The sequence below is a fragment of the Hippocampus guttulatus genome, chromosome 19, assembly GCF_054856545.1.
Source record: "Hippocampus guttulatus isolate MCC_2025c chromosome 19, RoL_Hgut_1.0, whole genome shotgun sequence".
Classification (NCBI taxonomy): domain Eukaryota; kingdom Metazoa; phylum Chordata; class Actinopteri; order Syngnathiformes; family Syngnathidae; genus Hippocampus; species Hippocampus guttulatus.
In genome coordinates, this window is record NC_141279.1 from 9,075,876 (window position 1) to 9,102,785 (window position 26,910).

At 48.6% G+C, this 26,910-nt stretch overlaps 2 protein-coding genes across 5 annotated transcripts; one reads left to right on the forward strand and one right to left on the reverse strand.

Annotated features, from left to right (window-relative positions):
* Nucleotides 1–1,060: 1,060 nt before the first annotated feature.
* ptprea (protein tyrosine phosphatase receptor type Ea) lies at nt 1,061–19,582 on the reverse strand. 4 transcript variants are annotated; one of them, XM_086139065.1, is made up of 23 exons: nt 19,404–19,582; nt 17,714–17,767; nt 15,768–15,813; nt 12,835–12,979; nt 7,609–7,680; nt 7,168–7,264; nt 6,197–6,270; nt 5,901–6,034; nt 4,852–4,942; nt 4,558–4,634; nt 4,438–4,474; nt 4,273–4,370; nt 3,921–4,040; nt 3,678–3,841; nt 3,365–3,500; nt 3,111–3,260; nt 2,825–2,918; nt 2,652–2,728; nt 2,427–2,561; nt 2,210–2,335; nt 1,954–2,105; nt 1,648–1,783; nt 1,061–1,450 (listed from the first exon to the last, which is right to left on the reverse strand). In XM_086139065.1, exons 5-23 carry the CDS (start codon nt 7,673–7,675, stop codon nt 1,376–1,378), a joined length of 2,040 nt encoding a protein of 679 aa, XP_085995191.1. In that variant the 5' UTR covers nt 7,676–7,680; nt 12,835–12,979; nt 15,768–15,813; nt 17,714–17,767; nt 19,404–19,582; the 3' UTR covers nt 1,061–1,375. The 4 variants fall into 4 exon arrangements, with proteins under 4 accessions (XP_085995191.1, XP_085995190.1, XP_085995192.1 ...); XM_086139064.1 differs by lacking the exon at nt 15,768–15,813; XM_086139066.1 differs by lacking the exons at nt 15,768–15,813; nt 17,714–17,767.
* Nucleotides 19,583–20,411: 829 nt separating this feature from the next.
* Nucleotides 20,412–21,543, forward strand: clrn3 (clarin 3). Its single transcript, XM_086099355.1, has 3 exons — nt 20,412–20,643; nt 20,958–21,143; nt 21,266–21,543. The coding sequence occupies exons 1-3, from the start codon at nt 20,412–20,414 to the stop codon at nt 21,541–21,543; spliced, it is 696 nt and encodes a 231-aa protein (XP_085955481.1).
* Nucleotides 21,544–26,910: the final 5,367 nt, after the last annotated feature.

A 26,910-nucleotide genomic window follows, 5' to 3' on the forward strand; every position in this document is an offset into this window, starting at 1 on the left:
GCATCGCTCCCGGCTCCAAAAGCGTGGAAGCATTTAGGGCTTTTTGTCCGGTCGGGTGTGCCTTATTTCAATGGGTGCAGAGTATGACACTGGGGTCGTGTAGACGTTGCCACGCAACCGTAGATGTCAGCTATGCCACCTTCAATGATGTTTGCAGTCAATGAAAGTCCAAGAGCATCGCGAGCGGAAAGAAATTCGAAAATAGAAGATCAAGCGACAACAGCGGGCTTAATCCATAATTCATACGACCTCGAGACACACGGCTGACCTTCAATTGGGGCGGGGGGGGGGGGGCTGGTGGCGCGTTACCGTGGCAATGAGGACCCTGAGGAAGTGTTATGAGGAGTCCACAAAGAAGCTTTTCGATGCTCTGCAACATAAGAAACAGGATTGTTGGACACGTACTCAAATTGTGACAGACTGTCAGGATTCAAGCTTCACCGCAAACTCAAATGCCATCACACCAACAACTCGCACTTTTTTAACGAAATCAAGATGCTCATTATGAAGGCAGAAAGGCACTAGAAGTGGCCCCCTGAAAAGTCAACAACACTGCCCTCAGCTGGTTTGAAGTATTAACAACAAAAAATCATTTTGGAATGACTATTGTTGTCATTGAGAAACATGTCAACGGCATGCATGCATGCGCGCACGCACACGCACACGCACACACACACACAGACAGACAGACAATAAGTTTGTCCAATGAAATTCTTCCCAAAGTTGAGTTTAATGCGGTTGTACTTTTGAAATCATCGACTCTTACTGCATTCTAATTTGTGCTTTTCTTTCCGTTTGAATTAATAGTCCGTAAAGTTAGTGTTCACAAAAAAAAAAAAAAAAAAAAATAGCACCCAAAAAAAAAACTACCGGTACCTGTAAGTTTTTGGTTGTAAAAGGCCGAGTTTTATGTGCTTTTTTTCTTGATTTAAATGCGGCAGGTGTGCGAGGTACACAACAAAGCCTGAATCATATTTGAGGACTTGATGAACATGTCACGCAGTCATCAAAAATGCCAGGGGAAAAAAAAAAAAGAAAAAAAAAGTTCACACACAAAAGGTGGCTTTCGGTAGATAAATACATTTACAACTTTAAAAAATATTACATGGACATAAACATTGCAAGGTACAATATTATACAATAATAACAACTGCACTTATCAGACAATTCTCATACATACTGCAAAATATAAATTACCACTTTGTTTTATTTAACCCATGTACAATTCTTTTTATATATAATACAGGCCGGGCGGAGGTTTAGTTGATGTTAGGGCAAGTGCATAGCAAAAAATATAGTTTAGCAACCGGCTTTAGAGAGAGAAATAAAAAAAACAAAGAGGACAACGACAACATTGATAAGGCAAAGAATCAGCTCATTTAAAGTTGGCATAGTCAGAGAAAATGTCCACAAAGTCTTGTACCACCCTGTAGCAGAAGTCGTACTGCTCCTGTCAGCCATAAACACACACACACAAAAAAACAAACAAACAAACAAACAAACAAAAAAATCCATTTAGTTGTTTGATTTCACTCACGTTGGTCTTTCAATTGAGAAAAAAAAATGCACCCACAGTGCATTTGGACTGAATGAGTTTTTTTAAAGTGACAAACTACAAATGAAAATAGATTTGGTGCTGGTACTCACCACCGTCTGGACCATGTGCGGCCTCTGCATTCGTAAACTCTTGACAGTTTGGAAGACGTCGAGCAGGCCTTCCGCTTTGACGCGCTCCAAGATGTTGCTCAGTGCAATGAACGTACCGGTCCGACCGGCGCCGGCGCTACAAAGCCACACGGGGCCGTTAACGCCACACGCGGCACCAAAAAGGTTTTGCCATCAGTTTGAATTGAGCTCAGCGGACTTCTCTTAATTGTCTGCCACATCTGTAACCCGTCGGCGACCGTTTCGGACCATTGTGAAAAGGTCCGCGGCGCCCTCTAGTGCGTGTACCTGCAATGCACCACAATGGGATGGTTGCCCGACTGCTGCTGCTGCCGCTGCACCGCCGCAATGATGTCGATCATGCCCCGCCCCTCGGCCGGGATGCCCACCTCGGGCCAGCCGTGGAAGTGGAAGTGCCGGATCACGCGCGTCACCTTCTCCTATCGTAAGAAAGCCGTGTCAAGAGGAATTGAAGTAGCTGATTGACTGACTATTTTGACCAAATCAAAATTGTTTGCCACGAATGATGAAAAAGCCTTCTTACCGGCAGGAAGGTGAGTACCAAGTCTCGTAGGCTGAAGGCGTCGCACAAGGCGTCGCCCTTCATCTCCACGCTGTAATCGCCGTACGTCTGCGACTCCTCACTGGGCCAATACTGGTAACACTTGTCCTGAAAACACACACACACGTCACGTTTCTTTTTCACGCACACGCAATATGTTGGTCGTCAATTTGGACCGGCTCAGACGACGACGGCATACCTGCTCCCTCTCCTGCAGCTCGGTCAGCATGACGATGGAGTGACACCTCCACTCCCACACCATCCTCCAGAAGTCCTCCACCGTGTGCTGCAGCGGGCCCTGCGTGGCAATGAAGTAGTCCTTTTGCCGGTAGCCCTGTCGACAAGAGAGAGAAAAAAAAATCATTTATTGGAAAGAGCAAAAGAAGTGCTCAGGTAGAGGCATGCATCACAGAGAGGATCTCACGTCGATAAAGGATGCGTTGACGTAATCGGTAAACTCCTGACCTCTCCTCATGGAGAGAATCACTCTGTTGAAGTCATCTAAAGGTGGAAGGAAGAAAAAAAAAAACGCTTCAAAATCAAACAGAAGATTGCATTTCCTCTGCGCGATTGTTCCTCCTCTTCCTCTTCTCTTACACGGAATGATTTGCAGCACTCTGTTTTTCTTCATGTTGGCGGGCAGGTTCCCCGTTCTCATGTTCTCCTTCATGATACGCATATTGGTCAGTTTCTGAGATGCAAACACAACATGGAGAATCCTCCAAATAAGCAGCAGCACCGAAATCCGCCCCAAAATGTCGGCTTCCAACCAAAACGGACAATCTTGATCTAATATGTCCTGTCAGCATGTCCACTGAACTTTCTGTCAATCAGTGGAAAAGGCGTCAGAGGGCTGATTTATTTATTTTTCTTCCCAGTTTACCTTGAACTCCTCCTCTAGGCCGACGCGGTCGCCTTGGTTGAAGGTGTTGTGCAGCTTATGCAGGTGTCCCTCCAAAGACGACACGTCCAGCTCCGTGTCTCCGTACAGGAAGTACTCCAGCAGCGCCTGGTAGATGAACGAGTACTGCATCTGCGGGACGGAAAGGAACGAGGACCGTCTGCGTGAACGTTGACCACGCGCGCGCGCCGGGCCGCATGTACCGAGAGACGCTTTGGGGCGGCGCCCCGACTCACGTCCGTCTGGATGAGCTGCGAACGCTGCTCTCGGATTTTCGAAACGAAGCCAAACACGTCCACTTTCTGCTCGGCGTGCATCATGTCGATCATGCCGTCAATCACGATGAACGTGCCCGTCCGACCGACGCCGGCGCTGGGGGAGGGGTCAACATCGGGCACGTCAACTTTGGATTGATGCCGTCAGAGATATGAATGGAACTGTACATTGATTTGTACTTGGGGTCGGACAGACCTGCGCCTCATATTTTGACCGGCTCTATTTTGAATATTAGCCAGACGAATATTTGGAAGCGCGACGCCTTTCGTGTACCTGCAGTGGACCACGATGGGCCCCGCGAAGGCCGGATTGAGCGCCTTGACTTTCTTGAGGAACTTGAGCATGCCGATGGGCGAGAAGGGCACGCCGAAGTCGGGCCAGCTGGTGAAGTGGAGCTGCGTGACCAAACGCAGCATCTTGCCGGCGTCGCTGGATTGCTACGAGCGGGACGTAACAAAAGTGTCGGCGTGGCGAGCGTAGCGCCGAATGAGCCGTTTGGTGCTCACGCCAGCGTACGTATTGGATGCAGAACTTGCGGATGGTGTAATCCACCAGCACGGTGAAGTCCTCCACTGCCACGCGCACGTTCCCGTAGGTCCAGCAGCCCTGATCCGGCCAGTACTGGTAACACTTGTCCTACGCGGCAATGGACAACAGTTTCCATTTCGTACAAATCGCAATTTGAGAGCGCTTAGAATGTTCATTTTCCACCATCGCTTTTTCTATTCCTCTTGACAATCACAACATCAAAGAATCTTAGTTCTAGCTTGTCCAAATTAGGGTCGGATCCTAATGGAATTTCTGGGACTCGGAAGCCCCTTTTTCGCTGCCGTTTTGCCACCTGCTTCGCTGCGTGATGACCACTCACTTCCTTCCTCTCCTTCAGGTTGGTCAGCATGACAACAGTCGACACCTTCTGCTCCCAAATCATCCTCCAGAAATCGGCTACCGTGTCCTCCTTTGGACCTGGCGCAACAAAATCTCGTTGCTTTGTTTGTTTGAAGTAACTTTCATCAAGTGAACATCAACGTACCTTGTGCTGCTATGAATTTGTTCTTTATGGTGAAGCCCTGTTCAAGGAAAACATGCGTAATCATGTCAAATAGCTGAAAAAAAAATTAAAAAGTCACATGATGATTTATCTTCCGCTCACGTCGATGTAGGAGGCGTTGATGTAGTCGCAGGCGGGGCATCCTTCCAGCTGAGTCAGCACCACCCTGGAATGATCATCTGAGGGACGAAATTCAATTCATTATAACATCCAAGAATGAAGTCAAATACGTCACAGGCCCGGGGTGTGCTTAGCTTAGCTTAGCACGCAGCGACCAAACACGCATCTTTCAAGATTGCATTTCACGAGGGGCAGTCAAAACAGAAATGCAAACAACCCGATCAAATATATATTTTTCGTTTAAATGTATCCACTTCCGGCGCCGTGAATACTCACAGGGAAGAATGTTGGGATATCTGTTCTTGTCCTTGTTGTTCTCCTTGTTGGCCTCCTCGTACGTTCCCTGGGCGCGCCCTCCCGGCAGCGACTGTCCAAACAAATTGTCGACATGTCAATTGAGCCCACGTGCATGCGACACTAAAAACAGACGATGGACTATTTAGCTGCGCTGCATTGATTATTCCAGTTGAGTCATTTCCTCTGCTACGAGCACCCATCGCACCTCCTCCGTTCGTTCATGTGTGCGCTTCCTCTATTAGCGGCGCACGCGAAATAAAAGTCACATACGAAACGTTATACTGACTCAAATGCTGAAAGAGGAAAGGGGTATTTTTCATGCGAGGATGTATGCATGAGTCACGGAAAAAAAAAAAAAAAAGTCTCAGCAGTTTTCCCCAGTAGAGTCATTGAATTCAGGTTCGTGAACAAACCCGGTCCCTGTAGATGGCGGCGTCGCACCACTTTGGAAATCAGATCTACACAGGTGACCCGAGTGAATTTTTGATTGTCATGGCGATTATGGGGGAGAGCAACGCCAGCTCTCGTGTTGACCCTCGACAACTTTTCCAGTTTCTCATTTGGCCGATTTGGAAAAAGAATTAGGCGCCCCTGCACTGCTGTATTGAAAGCCTCGCATTAGACAACCGTCAAAAGGCAGCATCCCCCCCCCGCCCCCCCGAAGTCACTGTTTTGTATAAACAGCACTGACGAGAAAGGGGAGACAAAGTCCGCCTGGCAGTTTTCCATATTTAGTGTTAGTCTAAGAAGGTCCCTTGACATTTTTCCATGTCCCTACTTCGTACCAACAGCACTCAGGGGACGGGGAGGCAAAAGGGACTCAAGTGGTGACTTTGAGTGTGTATGGCTTGAAAAGCAGAGTTGCTAGCTGTTCACGGGCTAACAGTGAGTTGTGGCCATCGTGTATGAATGTTTATTTGTGATATTCGAGTCATCGATGCAGCACGACGCCCCTTCTTTGCGCTCATAAAAGACAAGCAAATAGACGCAGGACCTCCGTGACAAAGACAGCACTCAAGAGGGCTTACGTTGTACTCCTCCCGGAAGAGCTTTCCGTCGTCAGCCGAGCGCAGCCTGTACTCGTCCTCCAGGTGTTCCACGGCGAGCGGCGGGTAGTTCTTGGCGGCGGAGGGGGATCTGGGCAGGAGGACCACCGTCGCGTCTGTGTCCGACAAAATGATTGCGAGAACGTGTCGCTGTGTTTTTGTCAAGTTGGCGACAGGAAGTCAAGGACGACCACAATGAAGCCATGTGAGAGAGTCACGCAGCGGCTGCTCTTGTCACATTCTCTTCCCTTCCATCACACTAAAGCGCTTTCACTTGCCTTGCTCCTCCAGGTTGCCATTCGGTAGCTTCTTGTCGACTGTGGTGACCACCGCTTTCCTCTGGTTTTTTAACCTAGAACACGCATCCGTTCAAATCAAAGCAAATCCAGAAAAAACATACAACACACAGAAAAAATAAAACTTCCTACCATCTGAAGCTGGAGAAGGTCGTCTTTCTCATGAGCTAACGCGTTGGGAAGACGGCCTTTTTGCGTTCTTTCACTCTGCTCTGTTAACGAGCGGCCGACCAACTGACTGACTGACTGACTGACTGACTGGCTGGCTTGGCTGTCAGAGGGAGGCAATGAGCGCCGCTTCCTGACTCGGGCTCCGCCTCGGCGACTAGAGGAGGAAGTGTTTGTCACCCGGAGCTCTGCCTCGGAATCTGGCTACAAGCCAATCAGTGAGGGCCCACGGTCGAGGAGGAGGGGTAAGACAGCGGCGTTTGTTTATAGATTCGATATGTAAAGGCCGCATACTTTCGCTTCCAATGTACTAAGTCACAATCGAGTCGACATGGTTCAGTAATACGCTGAAAACAACAGAATTGTTCAGATTCATTTGGTTGCCTGTTACTACCCACTCAGTCCAAACACAGAACAACAGTGGGAACTGGATTTACGAAACTTAGCCTTTCAGTCCGTTAACGCGGAATAACATTGATGTCGCGGTGCTTTAACACTTTAAGCAGCATCAGGCGTGGACAGACGCAGAGTCATATATTCTTCATTCTATGCGAAGAACGACTAATATTAGTGCCGTACTGATGAGGTGAGAGTATTTGAGACGTTCTCATCGAGAATGTATCCGTACGTATGTCATAGACTGCAGACAGCGGACACAAACTAATTGATTTTCGATTTGATTATGTCATGACTGTTTGCTTTTATGAGGTCATATCTGAGAGCAGCGTTGAGTGTGAAAGGCTCCATCTTGTGTTCAGGTTCTGTTGCGGCCGGGTGGCGTTTACCTGAGGAGGTACCAGGCCAGCAGCACGACGATGAGCAGCAGCAGGGACAGGACCAGGACAGTGGGGAGGACGTGGTGGCCAGTGGACGGAACGCCCTCTGAGGAGGAAGGTGTGCGAATACTTCATCAAAAGCTCCTCCAACACGGAGGTAATAAACTTCGCTTCAGCACATTTTGAGTCACACCTAGACAGCTTGTCACCATGAGGCGTCACGTACGCTTGGGTTGCTCAGTATAATTATTCCAAGGCAATCCTAATAAAAGCTCAAACTTTTGTGGTCTATCTGGTAGCGCTCAAAGTCAGATGAGGTCGTGGAGAGTCACCCAGAAGTACGTTGGCGCCCGTTGTTTACCAACTTTAGGAAGCGGTACACGAACCGCATTGTTAAGCTGTAAATGACTGCAACGGGGTAGAGTGATGAGTGACTCGTGTGCTGCTCACCTTGTGTGTGGTTGCCATTGCTGCTCAAATTCGATGATGTTGTGGTTGCCACCAAAAACAGAAGCATTGTGACTGCGGGGGAAAAACAACAACAAGACGGATATTAAATTTCCCCGCATGGGAACGCCAAAGGGAGACTAGCCCCATTCAGATCGGAGGAATGTGCTCATCCAGTGAGAAGGAGTCACAATGGAGCGATACGCTCATATCCTGCTCATTCATTCGAGCCGCGCTTGCGTAAAAGGCCAAAAGGAGGCGCAATTGCGCAACGTTTGGAAGCGAAGGCCCGGCGGGATGGCTTCTTTTCATTGAGAAAACGCAACTGAAAAGCAGTCAAGATGAACAATTACAATAAATAGCTGACTTTTTGTCCCCCGGGCGGCCCGGTGTCGAGCGGTTCGCGCGTCGACCTAAGAGTGCAGAGGTGCCGGGTTCAATTCCGGCTCAGGCCACACTGTGTGGTGTTTGCATGTGTCTCCCCGTGCCTGCGTGGGTTTTCTCCGGGCACTCCGCTTTCCTCCCACATTCCAAAAACAGGCATGGCAGGTTAATTGAAACAAGCGTGTATCCCAAGGTAACGGGGCAAAAAAAATAAGCTAACAAGGAGCAAATGTTAGCTCCTTGTTAGGCTGTAAGGAAAGCAGACTCCATGAAACATGCGCACGTGAGCTGCGCATGATTAATAATCAATAAAACGAGTGGAACGTGTCCATGCGCACCAGCACAAGGTAGCGAAACCGTCTCGCAATGTCGGTTTTAAGCATCTTGAGTCTACACGACATTTAAGGGCTGCGGCTGCCAGCCGAGGACTTAAAACGCAACAGACCTTGAGAGCTTTCATCGTGTTTCCCGAGCACTAAAAAGTCACGACGCGTTCCAGCCGCTGGAGAAAGGGCATCACCTCAAGGCTGCAGGTGTGCGCAGCAGCTGCGCTCAGAAAAAGATGAAGGGCCGAGTGTATAATCAATGAGGTGTTCGCGTTGCGGTGAGCTGCCAGGCCGCGCCGCGGCAGCCCGTAAAAAGGGGATCGGCGGGGTGTGGGTGAGGGGGCACATGAAGAGGGGGGGACGCCGGAGGAATTCGGAGTCAGCAGCGGCTGAGCGAGGGAGCAGAAGTATCCCGTCAATAACACTTCCCGGGGCCATCAATAAAGCGCCACATGCGAGGAGACCCCGCCGAAAGACCGAGGACGGCATTCTAAAGAGGAGAGCGGAGGAGGCGGGAGCCGAGACCCTCATCTGGTTCCTTCTCATCTTGGCTTCGGCATCCCCCTCCTCCCTCTCGTGAGGCTCTCCGGGAAGTTCCAACAGCCCTGGATGAAGGTTGCGCATTCAGGAGGGTTCATGATGTCATACGCTCGACTGGAAAGTCCCAAAATTGAGATTTAACTGGCTGTCTTTGCGCCCCACCCGCCGAGCGACTTATCTTCGTCTGTTAACACTTTTTTGCCTCACCTCACTCCGTGTCCTGACCAAAGCCAATTTGTCTGTCTTCCTTCCCTTCCGGAATATCCTCAATATTGCCATTTATAAAGCGCCATCCTCATTTTTCAGCGTCAGGCGGCCATACAGCGCACGTCTCACGTTAGGATAATAAATTAATAACACATCGACATCGTGCTATCCCGAGTAACGATATGTATGATTAACACGCAGCGCGGCCGTGCCTTCACAATAGAAAATGGATGTGAATCAAAGCCTTTTGTCCTACGTCTTTGTTCATTACAGTGTGAGAATTCCGATTCAGAGTGACTCAGGACAAACAAAACAAAAACAAAAAAAAGCGCCACCCAGACCAAACGGTGGTCTTTCTCGCCTTCAAAAGCGCACCGTTTTCCTGCGCGCAAGAGCGGCATCCAGAACAGCCGAACGTGGTTTTCGCCGGGCACAAAGCGTCCCTGTCTCCTCGCATACATCGGCCGGGGAATTCGCAATGTGGGCGGTGGGTGTCGCGGGGAATGCGAGGAGCCTGCAGTCAAGGTACACGATGTGCTCGGAAAAGCCTCCAACTGCCAGCTGCTTGTTTACCCATTCGGACGCGTCTGTCTGCGACCTGAGGTGACCTCATACAGTTCGTTTCCTTTTCGATTGGGTGTGCATCTTTAAACACACACACACACAAAAAACGGAATGATCAAGCACTAAAATATTGCCTGATGCTAATCGCCAAAAATTTTGTCAGGGTGGATCCAGTGTGGCCTGTTCTCCATGGATGACAAGGACCGATGTCTGCCACAAATAGAAATTCGGCGCCCCTTTGAAAAGATTTACAGTTGCCTTAAAGCAGACGCGAGATGTCGACAAGGCACCCGATGGAGTTCCGCAACTCACTTCAAAATAGTTCCTTGGCGCCAAAATACTGCAAGGTGGCACCAAATCGATGATCTTATCAAACAGGAATTTCGACTGAGCACAAAACAGCGAATGGGAGTTTTTAAGCGAATAACAGGACCAGAACCGTCACACTCGTACATCGGAAGAAGCAGTATGAAGCGCTCCTATGTGGGTCGCTGGCCCTGCTGCGCTCCCTTGCACACTGTCCATGAATCAATCCCGCCTCCTTCCCAGGGGCTTCGACTCTAATGACCTTGGCGAGCCGCCGGCTGGCGAGCTGCGGTATCAACTGCGCCCCCACCTACCCGTCAGCTCCACCTTCAAAATCTTGGAAGGCATGAGCGAAATGCACGAGGTGACACGCTCATGGACGCTTGCACGTGGCGAGTAAAGCAAATAAAATACAGATGAGAAATTAGCGTCTGCTTGACAAACTGCCGTGTCTGCATGCAGAGTACGTAACAGCTTGACACCCCCCCCCCCCAATCATCCACAGATTTACACCCCTGCACATTACATGCACCAAATCTGCTTCCAGACTGTCATGAAAACAACAACAAACGCACGTGTCAGGAATCATTCTGCTCGTGCTTAATCATCCACGTTGCGCGTGTGCATACATAAGCGCGTTAGGGTTTAAAATACCTCCCATGTGTTTGACAAAAGTCCCATTTCTCGATTTGAATGGAAATTGTCACCCGTCGCTCATAAAAAAGCCAATCCAACTTCTCCTCCCACTTCTGGAGAGCCAATTTGCAATCGTCGCGAGCCACGCGTAGCACCCGAGGTGAGGCGTGGCGACCGGGCTGAAAATTGCCAAAGCGGCGGCTGTGACGCGCGTCGTTACGAGCGAGCCCGCCGCGATGACCTGCAATTACGGTGCGTGAAGGCACGTGGGACGCCGGAAGCTGGAGTGAGGGACACGGCGGGAAGTACAGCATCCCTCAATTATTTGGCCTAAGAATAGATCTTGCACGATTGAAAAATCGACCGCGTAAAATGAGTTTGACTGACGAATCAGTGATCTCACAGAACTGAAAAAAAGCGACCCGTGATAAGACGAAGGACGACCGTATCTTTGCGTTTTTGTTCATAAACAGACGAGTTGACGAGAAAAAATGCATCCAACAGTTTCTTCTCGATATCTATATTTAGGCATTTTCAACTGGGGCAAACTCCCACTTGTCGTGGCATCCATCCTCCGCAATAACAGAATGCGTCCATGGCCTGAGTCAAAGCATGCAGCGAGATACGGAGGCAGGGAGGGAGGGAGGGAGGGCAGCGGTGGAGAAAAGAGCGATAAGCGCCGCCACCGCCGAACAAAAAGCCTCTTGATTCTCGAAGGAGAAGAGGAGGCGACGTGGGGACCAGAGGGGGGTCAAAGTGAAGGGCCCATGCTGAGGGAGCTTGTTTGACAAAACCTCTCTCTTGGAAAGAAGAAAAAAATAAATAAAAGCACCTCTGGCCAACCGGAGGGGGGGGGGGGGGGGGGTCATGTGACTTGAGGGCAAACAATTGCTGTTGCCATGGCAAAAAGACACAGTATCGCGATTCATCTCCCAGATTAAGCAAAGCCCGCTGCCTGCTTCCTTATCGCACTTGCCGACAATGGCGCATTTTCAGCGCATTTTTTTTTCTCTCCCCGCATTCTGTGGAAGAACGAGCAATTGTAAAAAGACAAATTGTGTTTTAAAAACACAGCGCCGGTAAAAAGTAGCGCTTGAGAACGCAGCTTTGAGTAGCAGATAAAGAAGAGGGTGTGAATCGCGGCTCGTCCCGTCGACCGCGAGGCAAAGAAACGCCGACGTTGGCAGTCGTGGAGACAACCTCACACTCGAGAGTACGCTGGTATGAATGTGTTTGGAGTACTTAGCGGAAACTGTGTGGGTGACGACGGCGAGAAAAGACGACGGAGTTGACGGAGCGAATGGCGAACGCCAGGGAAAATTTCCACGCCTCGTTAGTCGCGAAATCTCTGCAAATACATGATTACTTTGACATCAAACGTTCATTCCTCCATCTTATTTCGCCTGTTGTATAGTGTGAGGTGTCAGTATCGTTTTTCTGACAACGTTTGTCATGTTTCCTTTTCCAAAAAGCCTCTTCGGAGCTCCCAAAAGTAGTTGACCGGAAAACAGTAGCCGGATGTGCAAAGGAAGTGAATCTTGAGGAAGAAGGCCTCTGGTACAAAACGCAATCTTGCTTCTATGGACGCCAGTTGTGCGTGCACTAGTGTGTGTTGTGTGTGTGGCGTGAGCGTAACTGTGCAGTGTAAGCACACGGCGTCCTCCATCTGCTGTGCGACACACACAGTTTCCTGTCCTTTGCAGCCAACCGGCATGTCAGGTCTTCCTGTCAAGCACACTGCTGTGCTGCAGGGGAAATGGGAGCGAGACAGCCACACACACACGCACACACCGAAAATTCCTCATCTATATAAGATACGAACGCGGCACAAACGCACACAAATCGCCATCCGTCCTCTTTCCTGAAGTGTCGCTGGGTGTTCCCTTGGTGCTCATTTTATCACAGACGCACATCTGAGTCACCTCGACAAAAACGAGGCCCAAAAGGGGGGGGGGGGGGGGGGGAGTCTGAGCGGATGACTTTTACTGTTTAAAAAACGCCCCATCTCTTTTATTCTACCGGTTGCAAAGTACAATGCAGAAATCAACGATTAAAACAATCGACATATTCACTGCTTCCGCCAGCAACATGGCTGCAGCTAGAGCGAGTTTACGGAAGCACAATTAGCGTTGCCAAGTTAGCTATTATATATTTTTTCTGACAATTTTTGAAACAAACAAAATGCAAATTGAGCGGAGCCATGTTGTGTTTTCCAGTCCAGTTCAATGATGTATTTTTTGCGAGGAAAACCGGAAAACAGCCTTACCCAAGACAGTGCCTGTTAAAGCGAGCCGAATCTGACTTCCATAACAGGTCACATGATGCTGGAAGACTTCCGGTGGTCACATGGTCCTCGGCCGACCTGGAAGCGGGTGAGGCAACTCTGCAGGCCCTAAAGGGACGTGCACCACCTAAAGTTTCGGGGAGAAGAAAGAATGGCTTTCAGAAAAGATTCATTGGGTCATCCGTGTTTCACGGAACCCTTGACATTCTACGAATATGTTGGCTAAGCGCAAATACAAACGACATATCGTATTGATATTGTTTATACCCAACTGACATTTTTTGTGGTACAATCTTCTGATCGGAGGATTTCTTTTTTTTGTGCTTTGACTTGCGAGTAAAAATTTCAGATACAAGCGTGACCTCAACTCGCTTCACAACAAGCACCAAGTGTCCTCTCAAGATAAACATCAAACAAAGAGAATTACACATTGTGATATAAGACTGTGGCACATATTCTTTATCCTCTGAAAAAAAAATCAGCTTAACTGCAAGTTACTGAGCAGCTGTGACTGTCTCCACGCGTGTTTGAGATAAACTGCCTCCAAGTTGATGTTCCCATTGATTTCAATTGGGAAATAAACGTTGAAAATATTTCTAGGAGGGAATTCTATGACAAGAGGAACTGGTGTTTGCTTTCAAAGAGAACTGCGGCGAGGAGGAGAGAATGCCTGTGGGCGACAGTTGCTGCATAATTATGTCGTTTAGCTCCAAGGGGAGCCTCATAAAATGGCGAAGATGGTCACACGACGTAAATGCGGCGAGGAGGCGACATTCAAATTAGCCCGAAGAGTTCAACAAGTTTGTTTGTTTTGTTTTTTTTCAACCCTGCCACTGTGGCTCCAACTGCAAAAACCAAAATAATAACAAAATCATCCCAGATTTGTAGCCCAGTTCCACGTCAAGCTTCCCCCCTCTGCCTCATTACAATCACATTCAATTTGATCCCACGAGTCTGTTTGTAGTCCACAACTGGTCGCCATCTGATCCATAATCCCAGAGTCTCCCCGGCAGAAACCCGGAATGAGGCTACAGTGGGGGTGGGCGGGGCTGCGCGTGGCACAATTTATGCACCTGAAAAACAATCTCAACTCTAAACTTTTGAAAGCACAGCAAGGAAATCTTCCTTCTCATCCACGCTGCTCTATTTGATCGAAACACCCAAAAGAAAAAAAAAAGTGGCGGGGAGCGTGGCAAGCGGTTGCCATGGATACGGACTGGCGCAGAAGAGGCGGATTACAGAGCGGGGCTGGGGGTGTGGGGGTGGGGGGGGGTTGACGTTTTTGCCTCTCTCTCTGCGGTGATGGATGAATGTGCGAAATGTGCGGCATGCCTTCCCTCTCGAAGAAAGAGGTCAGCAGACACAAGGCGTGTGAAGGAAGCACACGCGAGGGCATCATGCCTTCGAAGGGTCCTTCTCCACATGGTGCAAGTGACTAAAGGTCTGATATTTCTCTTCAGGCTTTCGAGCATCCATTTGCCGAGGCTCTGCTTTCACATTTTGGCCATGTTCCTGATTGGTGATGTCAGGTCACAGCAGTGAACAACAACGTCTCGTTGCCGTTGGTAACACATGTGGTCTGCAGGTTGCGGCGGTGCTGCTGCCGGGGGATGAGGGGGGCGGGGGGAGATTTTGCATGTGTGCGGTCGAGAAATGTCAAACAGCTCTTGGCTCTTTGAGCGCCGCCGCCGTCGTCACGTCCCTCTACACCAAGGTGTCACACAAACATGCAGACGCACTTGGACACCTTCTCGACTCTCGGGTTGCGGTCAATCAGATTAACGCATCAAACGAAGACATGCGAGTGCCCCCAACAAATCCGTTTATAGAGATAAGCCGTGAGACACACAAACTGCCACTTCTCCCAGAGGAAATGTGGAGTCACCGTGCGACGATCAGTCCGGCACATCGGCGTGTTTACAAAGTGCCCTTTGAACCCGACTCTGAAAGAGGCACAAACGGCTCTCTTCGCCGCATCGGAGGACGAGCGCCGAGTGGTGGCATGGGAAGCCCAGTACGCATTATTGGAAATAGATTTTGAGGAAGGCATGAGTCAAAACATTCCAGCATGTTGTCATTAGTATGACAGGAAACCGCCCCAAAAATAAAAAAAATTTAAAAAGACGCTGTGGATGCGTCATTATGAATGTGACAAGCCTACAACATTCAAATCGGCTGCAGATATCGGCTATTTTTAGAATCTAGTGTTACGCTGAGAATTTCTTCGTTGAATTGGATTGAACTGATTCTGAATTATTAAACAACAATACCAATACAAAATATGCATATGCATGAGGGGCGAATTCAAATGGGATCGAGGGATGCGAGTAAAATAAAAGCAGCGCGGCAGCAAAGTGGAGACCGTGGCAACGGGTGCACGCTAACATTTACTCTTCAAAACGCAGTTCCAAGACACGGCTCTGAATTTAATCTTGAACAGGTAGTCTAAAAGCGCTTCGTGTTGTGGTAAACAGGATGCAGTGAAGGGAAAGGAAGTAAGCAAAAAAAAAAAAAAAAAAAAAAAACGACAGGAAGTGACCTTGAGAGCGACTGGACAGCGTTGAGGATTTGGCTCTCATTGTTGGATGTTATCGGCCCGAGAGACCACAGCTGTCGATTACATCATCGCGCTCGCTAGCCACAACTGCACAAATGACACGCCACCCTACCTACGGGCCACGAGAGCTTTTCCATTGCCAAAAGCAGGAAGGACATGGGACCATTTCTAGTACCTGCTCGGCCGTGGATCCAAATTTTCCAACGATCTGAACCGCCTATGAAACTTGAACTGCCTCCAGCGAATGCTAGTGCAGGTCATGTTGGGGCGGGGGGCGGGGGGGTTTCAAGCTGTCTCAGACAGCATTCATGTCAGAAATATTCTCTACTCACTCGTGGATGTGTGGGTGTTTATCTACCTGCCATGCATGGACGTGCTAGATGGCCGCTGTACTTCACGAGGACCTGTGGGAAATACGGTGGGAATAACACATCATCGGAGGCGGGGGCTTTTTTTTGTTTGTTTTTTATGTGTCGTCCTCTGCCAGACGGGGTCAGACGCTCTGCGCGGGGGACAGAGTGAAGTCCAAGCTCTCGTACCCCTTCGGCTGCTTCTAAGAAGGGGAATTCCTCCCCTGGTGACTTTGTCATTGTAGCGAGCTGAGTCACAAGCAGGAAGAGAAACACTTTAGATCGCATCCCCTTTGCATGCATGTGTAACCAAAGACTGGATGGGTAAAATTGGCCAGACTGCGACAAAGAAGATTCAAAGTCATGTAGACGAGAGTGTTGAATGCGAGGATGGTGAGATAAAAAAGAAAGAAAGAAAACTGCACTTCATGGATATTTTGTATTGGCATTGTTGTACATTTTGTTTGAATGTTGCATTGAGACGGAACTGGGACACCAAGTCGCTGCGCTGTTGTTTGGGTTTCTATCAATGGTGGTGAAACAGAACGGAGGGAGGATTTGAATGCTGGCTCGTAGGCGCAAGGCTACGTCCAACAGGAAACAGTTGGGAATCAGGACGTCTCCGCGGCAGTCATCCAGTCATGCGCGGCGACCCAAAAAAAAAAAAAAACATTGACGTTACACGTGGCCCCGCTCGGCAGCACACTAAGCCAGATTAGCGGGAGGAAATGGCTCGCTAAAATGCCATATTTGGGAAATATGACCTAGAACATTTACGGCGGCCGTGTCTCCACTTGTCAGTCTCCGCTAAATTGATGTCCGCGCTCACCTCTGAAATTGTACCGGGCATTTTCCTCACTTTGCCGAGAGGCGGCTTTAAAGGGGCGAGCAATGGCGCGGTCAGAGTTTGATTTTCCGGTTTTTGCTTCAATCGCAAACATGTTACAACTTGCCTGTAAGGTTTTATTGACTCCAGGCACGCACTGATAACACGCCTGCCTTGAGGAATGTAGACACAAGTTAGGCAGCGGGGCATAAAAAAATCACCCAAACTGTTTGGGCCTCCCTCCTCCAGGGCATCACTGCCGCAGATCGAGTAGCTCGAGACTGCAATCGCGGCATCGGACAGCACCGCCACCCTCGACGTGTCACCGGGAAACCAGCCGTGTCAAAAGTCCATCACTGACAGGAACAACGGAGGCGCCATGTTGAGCGTCCTCGGGGGGTGGGGGGGGGGGGGGGGGCTGCGCGGATTAGACAGTCATTAATACCCAATCTGGATTAAAGGCGATCTCGAGGCCGGGCTGCACAGCTGCAGATTATTCGCACGGCAGCCGGGAGACAATGGCGGTTTTTGTTCCTGGCGGACAACAAAAGGACGACTCATTTCAAACAAGGTCAACAGTGATTACCAAATTGAAGAGGGGAGGGGGAGGAAGGGGGACTGAGCGACCCCAAGATCCCTGTCGCCAAATTAGATGGGATTGGACAGATCACAAACTCAAATCTGGAACGACAGCGGTAGATTGATTGACAAAGACGTTTGTAAACCGTTGCATTAACTCACAGATCCCTTTCGATTGGATCATTTTGGATTCCAGTCAAATAACCGGCCGATCTGTCGCTTTGAATTGATTCGCGAGCTTTTTTGTTGTGTTTTGTTTTTTGCTCACAGACGCCGCAGCGCATTTCAGTCCAGACGCATTCAAACGGGGAATGAAGATCTTTTTTATTGCTACGGGGTCGGTTTACTACCCGAGGCTTTAATTGCTCTCTGGTGAAAAAATGGCGGCCGTTCAAAACAAGCACACGTGTTGCCGGTGCAACGGGCCGCGCTGATGGATGGCCGGCCAGACAGATTCCCGCACACGCCATCATAATGCCGCAAGTCGGCACAGAGTCAACGGATGAAACCCCACCGTTGCCATGGTTACACAATCAAGACTGATTTTACCTGAGCGGGTTCCAATTCCAACTTTTAATCCTGTTTACGTTCCCCACAGGAATCCTGCAAAATTGACACATCAAATTTGTCATTAATAAGGTTGTTGCTGATGAGACGTACTTGACTGGTTTTAAATTTCACATTTTGGTCCGTTGAACTGCCACTCCTCCTCTCCCTCATTTCTGATAAATAAAGTGGACTTGACGACTGTCTTGTTTTATGTTTCCAAGTAGCAAGAACACACCGCCTTTAACAGCAAAAGGCACTTCAATCAAAACGAAGTTGATCTTGTTGAGGAGACTTTAAAAGCGGGTAATTGATCCGCCGCAGCGGACGGCAGCTAACAATCACGTCAGCAGCTTGTGTGAAATTGATGCCATCACCAAAGGTGACATGCAGTGGCACTCTGGCGTTGGAACATAATGCCAACCGCTAACAAACCCCATCCACACATATGTATTGCGAACTCCCAGAGTGCTTTGCCGCTTCTCGTGGTCTTTACGCACACTCTTCACATGCGGTCATGCAAAAAGGAAGGCGTGATTACGAGTGAGGCGTTTCCTCTCTCCGGGGAGGACGACGCATGATGATACAATCCGCTTCCTGCCTGCATGTTGAGCTGCTCACGTGACCCAGGCTTTCATGTGGGGCGTCTGGAAACGCAACTTGTACAAAGAGACTGTGCTGATTAAAAAGATGGATAAGGGGAAAGGTGTGTTCTCGTGCAGTGGCACCTTGATTTAAGAGTGCCTCAATTTGTCCATTTTTTTAAGTCGCCAGCCAAGTTTTTGCTTGAGGGTATGCAGTTAAGTCATAAAAATATTTTATTCTAATCATGGGGCTGAAGAAAGTGAGGAGTGGATGAGGTCGATTGGCTTAAAGCATGAACTGTGTAAAAAATTAGCTAGAATGGCAAAATAGGCAGTAAGTGAGTAGTTTGTTAGATTTAAACCTCCCTCAACGTGTTCCAATATTGTCCTCTTTAAATGACACCAACATTTGTCAACATTTTTTTTTTTTACACACTGTCCCATAAACACCTGTTGCAGTATTGATTGAAACATTTTGTTTCTTCTTGGAGTACCAAGTTAGTTGCCCTGCAATATCTGTTATTTTTATTCTTGAAACGACAATTAAGTGTATCTTGATGCTGCATTTTCAAAGTATTTGCATGCTCCAATCCATTTTGGAAACAAGTCATAATTTCTGAGGCAAAACCTGGTTCTAATTATTAAAATGGCCTCCGTGGCAGTCAGGTAATGCTCCAATTGAAATCATGGATTAATAATATTACTTTCCAGTGACTCGTGGGGGGGAACCTCTCAAGCAGATAATGGCAAGGATGCTGACAGCTCACCACTGGCGTCTCGGGGGGAGGGGGGCACGAATCAAATTAATCGGGCCACGAGTAACATTAACGACAACTTTAAACACACGTCCGTATTTTCGGTGCTTTTAGAGTACAAAACAATGACGAAGCGGGTCAGGGGCTTCGGAGGGGGGGACAAAAACTACGACGGATTGATGAAAATCCAAAATATGGTTTATGTGGGATGTAAAATCCACATTTCACGAAAGCGCCCCGAGAGCGTCACAGACAGGTGGAAGGCAGGAAAAAAAAAGCTCCCCGGTACGCGAAGGCTACTTGACGACGACGACGACGACGACGAGTTAAGCGAGCAAATTGAATTCAACTCACCTGGGAGGCTTCAACATGTGTGCCCGGAGCGCAGAGTTTCTCGGAGGGACGCGGAAAAAAAAGAAGGCGAGGCGACCGTGGGAGCATTCGGCGTGGCCGACTCTCAGCGTCAAAGGAGGAGTCAGCAAGCCAGCTAGTCAGCCCGTGTTTACTCCAGCGAACACAAGTGGCCGCCATCATCCGCCATTTCCAAAACGCGAACAACGGCGCCGCTTGCTGGCCATTGATGTACTGCAACAACCGGCGTATCGGCATGGACTTCCTGGTGGCTTTAACACGTGACCATGACGACAAGCAATCTTTTCAATGACTTTTTTTTCTTGGATTACTTGATGTTTTATTGTATAAATCCTATCAAAAGAAAAAATAAATACATAACAAAAAATAAAGGACTTTTTTCCACACCGACCTCTAGTATGTGTTTTATTATATACTGTATGTAAATGTGAATAGAAAAAGAATAGAGTATGTTGTTGTGGAAGTGTCAATCAAAATTGAACAAGATTCCAGCCACTTGATTGGAAGCTTGGAACGGATCCAATGGCATTTGTATTCATTTCACTGGTGAAATACATACATTCACTCATTCCCAAACACCTTGAGGGCTTGCTCTTCCAGGCAGGGCGTGCATACCAAAGTAAACCATTCACCTCGATTGTGCTTTATGACCCTGAAAGAGGACTTCAACTTTGAGGCGGGGATCCCCCGACCCTTTAAGAAGGGTTTCGGACAACGAATCATCGGCTCACTTCACGGGCCTTTTTGAAAAGTGTCGCAGAGACATACAAGAAATTGGCTTGTAATCTCTCTGTAGACACGGACGGCCCTGCGCGGATCCGAACAGGACGACGTTGTAGTAGCCTAGGCAACCACATTTTCATTTCAGGGAATAATCAAAGGTCATAGTCATAACCAGGGCTGGTTTATGGCCGGCATTTCACTCCGCCCTGGAAGATAACACGTTCGCACACGCACAATTCTTCATTTTCAGACCCAAGCGCAGTCGCTATGCCATCCAGGACCAAGACCCTGCACTTCCTGTCCAGCGCGCTGGTCACCTGCATATCGGTGGGGATCTTGGGCTTTGCCATGTCCACGGCGTGGGCCACCAAGGGCATGAAGTGCGCCCGAGATGGGAGCGGCATCTTCAACGGCTCGGCCGCAGTCACGCTGGAGCTCTTCGACGGCAGATTCGAACAGGAGCTTTGTCCCCTTTTCGGACCGCCCGTTGACTTCCAAGGTTGATATGTTTGTAAAGATAATAAGTCATTTGGTCTGGTAACATATAAGATGAGGAGAGAAAGCAACAAAAGCTGATCAAGCAGGATCTGCGATCTGAGAAACATGCTAACAGTTGATATGCTAACAAATTGCAAAATGGAGTAGCGGACTAGCAAAAAAAAACTAAGGCAAACTTCCACAAGTTTTTGGTTGTCCACCATGGAGTTCTATTTCAAATGAGGATGGATCAAATGCTAACATGCTCAGAGTTTACATTAAAAAATCGCAACATTGTCTGACATGCTAAGAAATGTTTTGGTGTGGTGCTGGCAGTGTTCCCCAAGTTGACGGAGACCAAAGGCGTCCCGCTGGTCCTGCACGGCGTGACGTTGTGCCTGCTGGCGTTGTGTCTGTTGTGCTCGGCCGTCAGCATCCTCATCTCGCTGTACAACAGCGTCAGCAACCCTTACGAGACGTACATGGGGCCCATCGGCATCTACGCCAGCAGCGCCATCAGCGGTGAGCCACGCCGCGCAGCTAAACAACTCGGCACTTTGTTGAATTTGATTCGATTATTAGACAACCTGAAAATGAATTTTGCCTGGCTGAAGAGGTTTTTTTTTTTTTTTTCATGCCTCCAGCGTGCTTGTCCGTCTTGGCGCTGGTCGTCTTCGTGGTCAACTTCAGCGTGACCACGGTGGCGGAGGACTTGGTGAGGACCTTCTCCGAGAACGTCCAGGTGGACCTGAAGATCGTGTCCTCCAAGATGCTGCTGGGCTACTACCTGCTCATCCCGTACGCGGCGCTCTCGCTGCTCGCCATCGGCCTCATCTACATGTACGACCACGCCGCGTACACGCAGCGGCGTGAACAGCAGCGGCCCACCGAGGACGCCCCCAAGGAGATCATGATGTACTAGGACCCTCCCGAACTGCGGGGACGGCGATTAACTTATTTTCACGGCCAATTGCATGCGGGTATGAACTGTAAATAGCGAGTGTGAATTTGTAATGAGAATGTACGTGGATGGACAAAATGTTGTTATTATTCATTTAGCTAGCCTATCAATGTGCTAACGAATAGCAAGATAGCAACCAGGCAGATAAGAATTTCACGCAAGTCCTTGTCGTCAGTTACTATTTGAAATAGATATGAAAATATGACCAAAAAATAAACCAAACAAACAAACAAACGAACAAAGGAGATGGGCCAAAGAGTCAAAGCAACGATTTTTCTCATCCCAGCTGCTGGTGCTGACATGGCATCGGGGAGCTCAAGTGTCCTGTGTCCCATCACTCACCTGGGTCACCTGGACCCTGTTTGGACACGTCCATCTTTACGTTGCTCTCGTAACGCCGGCTAACTGCCTTCAAAGAGCCTCTCGCACTTCAAGGCAGCTGCGGAGGGACCTTGCAATTTGCTTTTTTTTTTGGGTGAATATGGATTATGTTTCGGAGAATGTGCACTCGGCCGAGAGGAAACGGGAAGCGGGCCCCCGTTTGATCTGCCGATGTGGCAATTAGTCATCTGTTCACATGCCACTTTTTTTTTTTAAGGTAGGATAAATGCAGGACAAAGCTGATATGGCAGTTGGAAGCCAGGACGATGTTGAATGAAGCAGGATGAAGCCAAACTAAGTGCAATAATGTTAAGACAAAGTGGGTCAAAGATGGTTAATAGTGTTGCACTATCGTCCCCTTCTCTTCTGCCTTCTCTCTGTCACTTGTGTGTACTCATGGCCAACAACGAGGCGCTCTGAAGCGGCCACGCCAACCCCAAGATTGTCCATACACTGGCTGTCAAATCAAACTTTTCAACTCTTCTGTGTCACGACAACGAGGAGCGCTTGAACGCCCCGGTCCACACCCCGGCTATCAAATTGAACTTATAAAAACAACAACAAAAATCGATGCTACTTTTCGCTATTCCCCCAGTGATGTTCACACTCACGGCCTACAACGAGGCACTCTAAAGTGGCCATATCGATCGAATGGTGGCGCTCAAGTCTGACTTTTTCAAATAACCCCCCCCCCCCACGGCTCTTCTGTCTTTCTGTGCTTGACGTGTGCACACTAACGGCATACAACAAGGCGCTCTAAAGCGGCCGCACCAAACTTGAAGTACCGCAAATTTTTTAGCCTTTCGCACTATTCATTCATTTGACTCGAAACATTTGCTCATTGCATCGTCCGTCTTTGAAGGTTGGCTACGGAAAAAAGTTGCAATCTGGGATTAGCTCCCTTGGCCAGCGCCACGAGCTAATTGTTCTTTGTGCTCCACTGTTCAAATGATATTGTGCTCATTTGGGTGCGCCATTTTCACGCTGTCTGACGGTCACAATCTGCAAATAAAGCCGAGCGCACGTCGGAAAAAGTCTCATCTCTTTCATTGCTCGACCACTTTAGCATCCACGAGTGTCAAACAGCCGCCGCGGGAGCCGTTTTTATCTCGCAACTCATTCATCATGAGAGGAGAGTCATTCAAGAGTGGAGCGCTCCCCCCCATCCACCCCAAAAAGGCAGCATTGAAAGTGAAGCCCCCTGCAAACATCATTAGAATAAAATCAGAGATGGCCGCTAATCTCTTCCTCTTTGGATGCTTTCGGGATTAAATGAAGACACTTTTATGTGATAGGATTAGCGAGGGCCACTTTTTGGATGTGTGAAATGTGACCCCGCCCTGTGAAATGGACACCTCCAGCTGCAGGGCAGGTGGCAGGGATTGGGGAAGGATTGGGGAGGGGGGCGGTCACAGGGTGGGGGGGAAACACTCACTCGAGAGAGAGACTCGGAGACACTCCATTAAGTACAGCGAGTTCACTGGAGATATTTTGACACACTTTGCGACATGAACGCTTCTCAAATTTTTATTTTTTTTTAAAGTACACAAGATTTTAAGATTGGATAATAACATCTGTCAAGTTTGCCTGTGCTCCCATGATCAAATACATTTTCATTTTTAAAATGACCTTGCACTCGACAAGCGTTCTGTTCAGGTTTCGTCGGGTCAAATGGCGCCAATTGAGCTCTATGCTTACGACGCGTCTGAGTGTGTGTGTGTGTGTGTGTGTGTGTGTGTCATCCGTCACACCTGCCAATCAGCAGAGAAAGTGCTGGCCTGCCCCCGCCTCATCCATCCATCAGGCTTGTTGGACTCACAAGAACAGTTGAACGGGTTCCGGTCCACTTTGAGTCCGCTGGTCTGGCTTTCTTTCATCTGTGTGTGTGTGTGTGTGTGTGTGTCTGTGTGTGTGTCCGGGCCACGCAGGTAAAGTGGAGATTTGGCTTCAGGTGCTTTGGAGAAGATGTTATCGCCTGTTAACAGAGGAATGACACCATAATGGAGCAGCAGGGGTGCAATTACTTCTCCCCCCCTCCCAATGTCCCCCCCCCTTCTCCTTTCCAGCCCTCAGTGACAAATTAAGATGAATGGCAAAGATATACGAGGTGAGCAAGCCAGAGTGCAGCACCTTTTCCATGTGTTTGGAGGGCATAAAAGACAACGTTGGTACCTAAAGCGCCAAGAGATGCAGCAAGTGCAACGTTGTTGATGTTTGCAACCACACGAAATGAAAAAAAACCCCAACAACAACACAAAATCGAAGTAAGACAAATTGTTGGAAGTAAATATTTAACAGGTCTTTGGCTGTTTCCCATGATGCAAGGCGACACCTGATAAGCACTTCCACTACTACTTGTCAGCTTCTGTCAGAAGTGCGAACCCCCCTCACCCCGACTGATGTTTATGAATGGCTCCGAGAAGCCGAGCCATAAAGCTGTCAATCATCCCTTCCAATGGACCTGGCTGGACGCAGCCGAGGCCTGCAGGGCTCCTTTAAGAGTGCCGAGTGCCGCTCCGTCCATCAAGCGGCTACAAATGAGCGCGTGCAACTCAATCCTGGAACCACATTTGGCTCCGGAAGCGGGCATTTGACCTCCGGAGCCAGCGCTTCTCAAACCAGACCCTGGAAAATGTCTCCGTGGCCCCTAAAAAGGTTGCAGGCCGATGGAGACAAAAAGGCATTTGCCCCTCAACAATGGCGGCGCCCTGCAGGGGGCGAGGAGACACGGCGTCTGACAGCTTGAGGGGTCGCAGCTCGGCCTCGGGGCCCCGCTCCACAATTAGTCAAACGTGGCGGACCCCCGCCTCGGCTACCCCTCCCGTCCCGGTCCCGGCCCCCCCAATTTAAAAGTCAAAATGATCCTGCTGCATTGGTGTCACGGTATGCCGATGAGGCTGTCAAGTGCATGCCAGAGCAACAGGTGGCGCTAGAGGCCCACAGTGGACGTCCAACAGCCTATCAGAAGCAAGAAGAAAGTCATCCGGGGAAAAGGTGCAGCGAGAACAAAAATTTGACCTTTTGAGAGAGAGGAAAAAAAACATGATTAGTTATGTATGTATTCATTTATTTTGTGCAGAGTATTTTGTAATGAGAAAAAATAAACAGAGTGTGAACGACAATTTGAATCTTTTGAGGTAAGTGTGCCAAAAATGTCTCCGATTTGCCGGATGTCTTTTTGTGTCCTCATCAGGCGGCCAATCCTGCGAGGAAAGAAACGGGAGCGCCGGCGCTCCAAGTGTTTACACGTGGCCCCTATTCTTGCGGTCAGGATCCGAGGCGTCGTGTTACCGCGCTCCATACATCACCCTTGACGCGGGCGGGGGGCTCACGCAGTTACAAGTTACCCCTCGTCCCGCGCCGCTGCTGGTGTGGGTATCGGAGGGAGGAAGAATGCGGCGGCAGGAAGCGCGGCGGATGAAGAGTCGGGCCTGATGACAATGGAGGGGCCGAGGCGGAGGCCCGAGTGTCGCCCCGGGGTGAGCGACTACAACCCACTCGCCCTCGGATCCCCACCCCGACCCCGCTACAAGTCGGGCCCGGCCGCTCGAATGCTAAGTGTGCGTCGTCAGTGTGAACCCCCCCCCCCCCCCCCCCACCCGGCGTCCATCCCCTTGCGTCCCAGCTCGCTTCTTCCGTCCGTCGTTGACACGCGACGGCAAGGTGATGAGGTGACGCACGGGGTGAAGACAGTCTTATCTGCGGCCTTCCTTCCTTTGCAACAACCCGAAGCAAAATGCAGCTCGACCCTGACTGATACATTTTTCAAGATACGAGCCGTCGTTTGACCGCTTTTTCGCTTTGACTTGTGAGCAAAAAACTTCAAGAGGTTGAATGCAGCTCCCTGGTGAAGATTGCTGTCAAACTAAACATAAAACAAAGAGGATTACACACCCAGTAAAATTTCAAGGCAATCCCCTTTAAGTTGGGAACTTCAACTAAATGTTTTAAGTTTTGCGATGTCATAATATACAAGAAATAATTAGTTCGCCCGACCACAGAAATACAATTGAGTACAAAAATATTCCGTCAAATCCAATTAATTAAAAAGAAAATAAATAAAAGAAAGGTGGTACTCCCATCCAAGCTGTGTTAGAAAATATCATAAAAATATTTTAGAAAATAAAATGACTAAACAAAAAACTTTCAATGGTATAAAATAAAATAAAGTAAAAATATTAAATGTGTCCATTTGACTTATCGGAAGAGGTAAGAGAAATAAAGACGTCTTTTTTTTGGGAGGGGAGGTGGTATTCTGACCCTTTGTTGTGGTCCAAATTCCCGAATCCCAGAACAACAAGTTCCTGAGAAGCGACGGCGCGCAGGATTGCGAGGAACTGAAGTCACTTAAGCGAGTGTCAAGTGATCCAGTTTCAGCCGTGATGGACTGGGAGGAGACGGACATCACTCAGGGATCCCCCGGGGAGGAAATTCCTCCGGGACTTAGTCGAGTTTCTTTCTTTCTGTCTTTTTTTTTTCCTCTCTCCTCCTTCTCCTGCAGATGACTTCCCAAGCATTAAGAGCCGCGACTTTTTGGACGCGGCCGTAAAATGTGGAAGCGTGCAGCCGAAGGGCGAAAAGCTTGGTCGGCGGTGTAATCGGCAGCTTTCAAAGCGCCAACATCTTCAAGCGAATAAGAAGGACAGATAGGAGAACAAGAAATAGCTAGTTTTCAAGGTTTTTTTTAAATTTGACATATTTACTAGTAATATTATAAATTGAAGTTAAATTCAGACTCTGCAAAATTGAACCTGTTTTTTTTATATATATATGATCCAACTCTAGTTTGAATTTAAACATTTTTTAAAAAAATAAAATGAGAGGGATTTATTTTTTTATGCGGAAAATTTTCAGACTTAAAAATGACCAAAACCAAAAAAAATAAATGAAAAAATAAAAAAACCCAAGAAAAGTTCACAAGTTTAAATTGAATGAGTAAAATATTCG

Excerpts from the sequence above, each read along its gene's own strand:
- clrn3 (XM_086099355.1), top strand. The coding sequence starts at position 20,412 with ATGCCATCCAGGACCAAGACCCTGCACTTCCTGTCCAGCGCGCTGGTC. Across the intron at positions 20,644-20,957 it reads ACCGCCCGTTGACTTCCAAG|TGTTCCCCAAGTTGACGGAG; the intron begins GTTGATATGTTT and ends TGGTGCTGGCAG. Across the intron at positions 21,144-21,265 it reads CGCCAGCAGCGCCATCAGCG|CGTGCTTGTCCGTCTTGGCG; the intron begins GTGAGCCACGCC and ends TCATGCCTCCAG.
- ptprea (XM_086139066.1), bottom strand. The coding sequence starts at position 7,675 with ATGCTTCTGTTTTTGGTGGCAACCACAACATCATCGAATTTGAGCAGC. Across the intron at positions 4,475-4,557 it reads TCAACGCCTCCTACATCGAC|GGCTTCACCATAAAGAACAA; the intron begins GTGAGCGGAAGA and ends TTCCTTGAACAG. Across the intron at positions 4,041-4,272 it reads ACCTGAAGGAGAGGAAGGAA|GACAAGTGTTACCAGTACTG; the intron begins GTGAGTGGTCAT and ends ATTGCCGCGTAG.